At 43.8% G+C, this 8,232-nt stretch overlaps 1 protein-coding gene across 1 annotated transcript in view; it reads right to left on the reverse strand.

The window, feature by feature from the left end:
- The window catches only part of CSF2RB (colony stimulating factor 2 receptor subunit beta), a 25,727-nt gene extending 17,746 nt beyond the window's left edge, over window positions 1–7,981 (reverse strand). Inside the window, 7 exon segments of the mRNA XM_044679124.1 lie at window positions 529–556; window positions 617–752; window positions 2,982–3,135; window positions 3,241–3,401; window positions 4,475–4,671; window positions 6,917–7,052; window positions 7,897–7,981. Of these exon segments, the coding sequence (XP_044535059.1) occupies window positions 529–556; window positions 617–752; window positions 2,982–3,135; window positions 3,241–3,401; window positions 4,475–4,671; window positions 6,917–7,052; window positions 7,897–7,972 (888 nt within the window). The 5' untranslated portion in view covers window positions 7,973–7,981.
- Window positions 7,982–8,232: the final 251 nt, after the last annotated feature.

The following is an 8,232-nucleotide window of genomic DNA, read 5'->3' on the forward strand; positions in this document are numbered from 1 at the left end:
GAAGGAAGGAAGGAAGGAAGGAAGGAAGGAAGGAAGGAAGGAAGGAAGGGAGGGAGGGAGGGAGGGAGGAAGGAAGGAGAAAAAAAGAAAGAGAAGGTGAAGGAGAGAGGGAGGAAGAGAAAGAGAGAGAGAATATATTTTAAACATCAGGGATAATCAGTGCAAATAGGAAATGGAAAGTCTTGTACAAGGGACAGAAAGAAGTCTGGAAATAAGAACATAAGAAAGTTTCCAGTAAGAAGACTGGAAAGCTGGGAGAAGGGAGGTTGTGAAGGGCTTTAGACACTTTAGACATTCTATTAATGCTGCAAAGGATTGCACGGAGTTCCCTCTTGAAGAAATAGTTGGTATCAGGCAAACATCCCTTTTCAGGAGAGAGGCGGAGACTACAGGGCCATAAGTCATTTTGTTGATTGGTTTTGCTTAAAATTCTTCGTTAGGAAAAGGGGTTCTTTGGGGTAAGGGGAAATGGCAATTGTCTTCTTTTTTTAAGACAAGCATTATATTTGCATATGACTTTTAGGCTACCTTCCCACTTGGAAGGAGCTTATAGGATCTGACAACATTGAGGAGGGGAAGAGATTATTATACCCAGCATAGAAGGGGAGTCACTCACGTCTCATCTGGACCAGCTTTGTAGATGAGCTCAAAGGAGACAGAGCCGACAACCTCTGCCCTCACTTCCCAGGTGCAAGTAAGCTGTTTGAGTCCATCAAAGAAGCACTGGAGATTCTTGGGTTGAGCCGGATCCCCTAGGAAGGCAGTTCATTAATACTCTCTGAAGTGAAATGGGACTCTTCCCAGACTGGAGCAAAGTCCCAATTCTGAACACAATGAATGGTTTTCAGTTTGTGACCTGCCTCCCTCTCCTGGAGACCCTGGAGATTTGCCCAGATTCCTAACATCTCCTTGGTACCTGAAGAACTAGATCTGAAAAAAAAAAACTGGTGCAAAGTGGCCCACAGAAGCCTGGTACCCTGTCCTGGTGCAGGGACACCACAGTGCTAGTCCTTGCTGGTTACTGAGCTGCTCTCTATACCTGGAAAAAGTCACCATTTTTGTGAGCCTCAGTATCCTATCTTGCAAAAATGAAAATAATATCTCCCTATATTGTTCTCAGGGACATGGTGAGGAATTAGTCAAAGAATTTATAGAAAGGATCTTAGGAAAAAAAGGAAACAAGCTCCATCTCAATGCAAGGGATTTTTACTTGTTTTGTGGTCTAGTTAGAGATAAATATATTATAATATTTAGAACGATAGAATGTCAGAATAAGTTGAGGTCTCAGAAAATGGAATATCAAGCCTGAGAGAAGCCTTAGAACATGGAATGTCAGAACTGAGAGAAGCTTTAAAACAGAGAATGTCAGAGATAGGAGGAGGCTTAGAACAGGAAATGTCTGGGCTGGGAGGGACCTGAGATATCCTGTAGCTCCAACTTCTCCCAGTTTGACAGACTGATAGACTGAGGCCCAGGGACTCTCATGGAATGATGACTTGGAATTCTATTGATCTCAATGGATGCCTTCCTCCACTACTCCATTTTCCTACCTTTGCACACCATCTTCCACCAAGATTAATCACGCAACACACAATTATTTAGTAATCGCTTTCTAATTTTGCTTTCCCATTCTGTGTAGCTCATTCTCTCACTGTTCCCTTGGCAGGCCAGGTTAATCATGAGAAAGTTCTTCCTTACATTCTTCTGTGAAGTCTTCACTAAAATTTCCACCTCCTGGGCCAAACTCTCCCATTGGAGCCACTAAGAATGGGTGTAACCGTTCTTCCCCAGCTGAATCCTCAAAGCTGAAGGTCCTTAACAGGACAGCTCAGCAAGAAGGTTGTGGAGGGGACTGTGCCTTGGGAATGTGATGCATTGGGTCACCTTGGACATCTTGTCCTACTCTGAAATCCTGGATTGATTCTGAGCCCCTTCCACATGTCATCCCTTCACTGGGCTAAAAGGCAGCGAGTCTCTAAGAGTTCTGCCCATGACATGATTTCTCAGTCTGGCTCCGTTGTGGGATGGCTGAAGTCCCAGAGGAAAAATGACTTTTCATGTGCAATAAGACAAAAGCATGGGTCACATGGGTGCTCTTATTCCTCTTTTTCTCTTTGCACCCCACCCCCAGCTCAAGCTGCCTTGTGTCCAGGTGGGAAGAATAACTCAGCAGCTGATGTTACTTGAATGAGCATGAAGTCACCAACTACAGCTTCCCATCAAGATACAGGAACTCAAGACCTTATCGTTTGTCCTGCCATGGAGTCTGCATTGTGCCTTCTAGATACCTGGTTACTACCACCTGATCTCTTGCTAATCCTGAGTACCCCTGGACCTTTTCATCTACCCTGAAGCTTAGGGACTGTTTTGATTTTCTATTTGTATCCTCCAAAGGGTTATAAATATAGCATGTGTTCAATAATTTTTTTTTCATTCATTCATTTCTTACTCCCAGGCCAGTGGGTTAGAGGAGAAGATTATCAAGTTACAGATTAAAAGAAACCTTAAAAAGATCATCGAATCCAGCCTCCATCATTCAATCAATCAATATCCAAAGCCCCATCAGGATAAATGATTTGTCCAATATCACATGACTACTAAGTGGCAATGTTATGATTTGAACTCAGGGCTTCTGACTCCAAATCTAACACTTTTGGTTCTATACCAGACTTCTTCTCAAAAGTAAATCACAAGGGCTCAGTGGATTGAGAGCCAGACCTAGAGATGGGAGGTCCTGGGTTCAAATCTGACCTCAGACACTTCCCAGCTAGGTGACCCTGGCCAAGTCACTTACCCCCCCATTGCCCACCACTCTTCTGCCTTAGAACCAATACATAGTATTGATTCTAAGATGGAAGGTAAGCTTTTGTTTGGTTTTGTTTTTTAAAGTAAATCACAGGAAAGTGGGCCTTGGAAGAGTGTAAAGAGCCCCCTTCCTATTTCTTCCAAGACCTGAGGAAGGTCTGTACCCCCTGAGTTACCTTCCTGTGACTCCCAGGGAATCTCAGAACTCCAAGGGCTAAAACGTTCTCCAGATGTCTTTGCCCTCACTCGGGCCACATAGAGGTTGTCAGGAATGAGGTGGTCCTGCCCAAAGGTAACGTGGAATGTGGAAGAGCTCTTTGTGAAAGCCTCCTGTTGGTGGATTGAAAAGAGATGTCAAATCAATGTTGCTATAGTAGATGGAAGTAGAGGAGGGAAGGCAGAGACTTCTTGGGCAGTTGGGCCTCCTTTCCATACCTCCCATGACTCCCATTGCCTCTTGTAGGCCACCTCAAACATCAGGACTCCAAAGGACGACTGGTGGTTTTGGTTCCAGCTTTGGGGTATCTCCCATGAAAGCAGGAAGCCTTTGGTTCCATTTTTTGTAATCTGGAGATTCTTTGGGGTGGGAAGCTGAACTGGAAGTGGGGGAATGGGAGAAAGTGATTATTTTCATGGTTTGAAGACACACACAAAATACCTAAAGCCACTCTTTCTATATTAAAAGAACCAGAAATGATGTAGATGATACCTGCCAGCCAGGAAATGGTTATGCAAGCCATATTCCACGAATGCAATGAACTATCATTATGCTGAAAAATAGGATGACTATGTCTCAGACCAAGAAATATAGGGAGACTCCTTGAAACGTGAACTTTCTTGGTGAAATAAACCAAAAAAGGATAACAATATGCCCCAAATCATGGCGACAAAATATAAGGAAAAGGGAAAATTAAAAAAACAAACCAACAAATACAAAACGGAACCCTCTATAAGTAATTACCAAGCTTGGCCCAGAGAAGAGATGAAAAAAATGCATATCCTCCCCTCTTCTGTGCAGATGAGGGGCCCAGGGGTGGGAAATGTGGCCCATGTTGGAAGACTCAATTATTTTTGTTTTTGTTTTTTTTTAACCCTTGTACTTCGGTGTATTGTCTCATAGGTGGAAGATTGGTAAGGGTGGGCAATGGGGGTCAAGTGACTTGCCCAGGGTCACACAGCTGGGAAGTGGCTGAGGCCGGGTTTGAACCTAGGACCTCCCGTCTCTAGGCCTGACTCTCAATCCACTGAGCTACCCAGCTGCCCTAGACTCAATTGTTTTGATGGTTTACTGAATTGTTTTTCTTTTTCTTCTCCAGCCTCTTCTATAAAAGGACGAGGCTTGGTACTATGGCACTATGATGCTACAAAACTCACTCTAAGGGAGCAGTGATCATTATGAATAAATCTGTCCTTCTTGGAGCTTTTAAGTTTGATTTGGAGCCAAGACTTCCAAGGCCTTTAACTTGAAGGGCTAATAGTTCTAGGCTTGCAGTGGGTTAGGGAGTAGCTTTTATACACCCTTCCCCATCCAGTGCCCCGTAAATACACCACCATTCTCAATCAGGATCCCCACGTCCTGGTTCCTCTCAGAGCCTGCCCATCCCAATCACGGCTCCACCAGAGAAGGAGCCTTAGCTAGGAGAAGCCCTCCCTGGATTTCCCCACTCACCGCTCTGGCCCAGGCTGACGTTAAGCTTGATCTCCAGGGGCCGATCTGTTCTGAAACTGTAGAGGTCGATCTGGCTCCCAACTATGTAGTTCTGGTGAATGAAGCAGGTCTTGGGAATGCAGGATTGGAACTTACAAGCGGGCAAGGACGTGTTCTGACTATGGTCGCAGAAGACTTGCTTTGCTTCAACAGTCCTGCTAAAATCAGGATGTGGATTACTATAGGGAGTAAGTAAGGGATAGAGTAAATTTCATGGATTATCTTTTTTTTTTTTTTAAATTTTAAACCCTTAACTTCTGTGTATTGACTTATAGGTGGAAGATTGGTAAGGGTAGGCAATGGGGGTCAAGTGACTTGCCCAGGGTCACACAGCTGGGAAGTGTCTGAGGCCGGATTTGAACCTAGGACCTCCCGTCTCTAGGCCTGGCTCTCAATCCACCGAGCTACCCAGCTGCCCCCTCATGGATTATCTTTAAGAGGAACAGAGGAGAATTTGGAAACCTCTCAGGAGGTGCATAGAAGGTGGGTTTGATCTGTAGTTTAGGATCCTTCCTACCCTTTCCCTTTACTCTAGTTATCAGAATAAACTTGGTTTAAAAAGCCCAAGGGTTTTGTGCTTTGCTGGCCCTGGGGAGGTCCCTAGGTGAGTGTTTTATCATCTTCTTATTTCATTACCCCCTGGATTCCAGTTCCACAATTGATGATAACCTCGGAGGTCTTTCCCAACTTAAAAAAAGCTAAGACAATGACCAGGTTCCCAGATAGAGACTTCAAGGACTGTCTTTTTTCTCTCCTTGAAACCTCAGCACTTAGCATAGTGCCTGGCATATAGTAGGTACTTAATAAATGTTTTCTCACTAATTGACTGACATTGTAAAATTAGAAGAGCACATGGAAAGGTCTGGTCATCTTCTCCAAATTCAGTCAGATTCCAAGAGTAGGAAAATCCTTGGTTTCCCCCTGAGATACATTGAGGAATTTCCTTTTTTCTTGGAATCTCTGTGGTAGTGTGAGCACTAGTTTTAGAGTCACAAGACATGGGTTCAAATCCCCCTTCTGATGCCTACTGACTATGTGATCTTGGACTAGTCATGATCTCCAGGAGACACATGCCAACTCTAGATCTGGATTCTATGATCTCTTTTTCAAGTGGTTTATGGAACTATAAGAGTTTCCTCCATCAGCACAAGCACCACCTTTTTTGGGGGATGCTTTGAGAAGTGACATGAGCCAGCTCAGCTGGGGAAAGCAAATGGGGAAAGAATAGCAATACCTTTGGGAATTCTCTAACAATTCAGAAGATATTACTGAGGGGGATACATGCTTCTCAGAAGCTCAGAGTAGATGTCAGATTGAAATTTATGATTCTATATGGTAGATATAATCAAGTATGGGGAATGATGATTAAGGACAGGAAAACTCCCAAGTATCTGTTGCCTTGCAAGCAAGTTCAGTAATTTTTTTAAAAAAACTTAATTTCCATCTTAGATGCAATACTCTGTATTGATTCCAAGGCTGAAGAGCAGTAAGGGCTGGGCAATGGGAATTAAGTGTCTTGTCCAGGGTCACCCAGCTAGGAAGTATCTGAAACAATATTTGAACTCACAACCTCCTTTCTCTCGGCCTGGCTCTCAGCCCACTGTGCCACCTAGCTGCCCCCAGAGATGTTTTTAAAATCAGAGAAAAATATTATTGCTATTTTTCAAAGAGAAACCTCTACCTTTAGCATTTTATTTTGATTTATCATTTTATTTTTACTTTTAAGCCTTTACTTTCTTTTTTAATTAATTTAGAATATTTTTATTAATTTAGAATATACATTTATTTAATTATTTAATTGATTGATTTAGACTATTTTTCCATGGTTACATGAATCATGTTCTTTCCCTCCCCTTCTCCCAGCCCCCTCCCATGGCCAATGAGCAATTCCACTGGGTTTTACATGTGTCATTGATCAAGACCTATTTCCATATTATTGATATTTGCACTAGGACAATCTTTTAGAGTCTACATCCCCAATCATATCCCCATTGAACCATGTGGTCAAGCAGCTGTTTTTCTTCTGTGTTTCTGCTCCTACAGTTCTTTCTCTGGATGTAGATAGCATTCTTTCTCTAAAGCTTTACTTTCTATCTTAGAATCAAAACTAAATATTGGTTCTAGGGTAGAAGAGTGGTAAGGTCTAGATAATTGGGGTTAAGTGACTTACCCAGGGGTACACAGATAGCAATTGTCTACCTAGCTATTCTTAGCTCTAGCATTTTAGCAAATTCAAACATTAATCCCCTCTTACCTTTCTGGGGGGCAGCAGATTCTAAAAGATCTCTCCTCTTCTTAGGTCTTTCTTCTCTCTCTCTTTTCTCCCTCTCCAAACTCCTTCTATCCTAGAACTGGGCCTGGCCCTGGAAGAGACATTCCTTCTTTCCTCTTCCTTCTTAGGACTTAGATACTCACTTGTACATCTGGTGGTAAAGAGACAAGTTGAGGTAGCGTTGAGCATTGGCCATCTCCTCCCACTGGCAGATGATCCTAGTTTGGAAGTCATTGTAGCAACTTAGGGTCTGATGGGGAATGTTTTCTGAGAATTAGAAAGGAAAGAGGAAGGTTGGCAATGATTTTCTCATCCACCATCCTCAGTTACAACCTAACGTCTTCCTGACACCACCATAACCGAGGATTTCCCTCCATGCTTGCCAAACTGGTCTATATTCATGTATATTTCATCCCCTTTGATAGAATGGAAGCTCCATGAAGGCAAGGACTGATTCATTGTTCCCAGTGCCCAGTAAGTAGTAGGTATTTAAAAAACATAAAAAATATTTTTAAAAACACATAAAAAATTTTAATTGATTGATTAGTTATAAAAGCAGTCAGTCAACTTGGTATCAAATGCCTCCTTTAGGTCAAGCACTCTGCTGAGCTCTGAGGATACCAAAATAGATAGGGGTCTCAGAACGTGGAATACCAGAGCTGGGAGGCCTCTTAGGACAGGGAATGTCAGAACTTGGAAGGGGCCTTAGAACAGGGAATGTTGGGGCTAGCAAGTTGCTTAGAACCAGGAAGGGCCTTAAACAATAGAATGTCAGAAAAGAAACCATTGAGACCATCCAATTTCCTCATGTTCTAAATGGATAAATTGAGTCCTAGAGAGGTGAAGGGCCATGCAATCAATTGATGAACAAACATTCATTTGGTGCTTCCCTTTCATCAAGCCCTAGGCTGCTGCAGGCTGCACAAAGAGAAGCATCCCCCCAGTTCCTGCCTTCAGGGAACTTACTAAATATTCAGGAAGTGAAGCAGCAGAGCCAGGGCCCCATAGGAGACCTCAAACACCACGTCTGATTAGAATGTCTATAGGAGGGAAGGAAGGTACAGAGTCTGGCAAAGAAAGAGGAGAAGGGAAAGGAGGAGAAGCTCCTGACCTTCTATGTCCCCCTTTGTGGAGGGCCAGGACACAGCAAAGAGGATGCTGAGCAGCCACCTCCTGATCCCCTCCATGTCCAAGGGGAGGCTGGGGCAGGAGGCTGGGTCCAACAGGATGCTCAGGCAGGGCTCCCTCCCCGCTCACAGCTTGTCCTCTTCTCTCAGGGCACTCACAGGCTGGGCTTCATTTCCTTTGGATTCCGGCTCGTTCCCCCAGGACAGATGCCATCTGCTGTGTCTGTAAGGCCTGAATAGGGAGAGGTTAGCTGTGGGCAAGGCCCTGCCCGATTGCACTCTGGCCCCTCAGCTGCAGAGGCCAGAGGGGAAGAGAAAAA

This window comes from Gracilinanus agilis, chromosome 5, assembly GCF_016433145.1.
Source record: "Gracilinanus agilis isolate LMUSP501 chromosome 5, AgileGrace, whole genome shotgun sequence".
In the NCBI taxonomy this organism is placed as follows: domain Eukaryota; kingdom Metazoa; phylum Chordata; class Mammalia; order Didelphimorphia; family Didelphidae; genus Gracilinanus; species Gracilinanus agilis.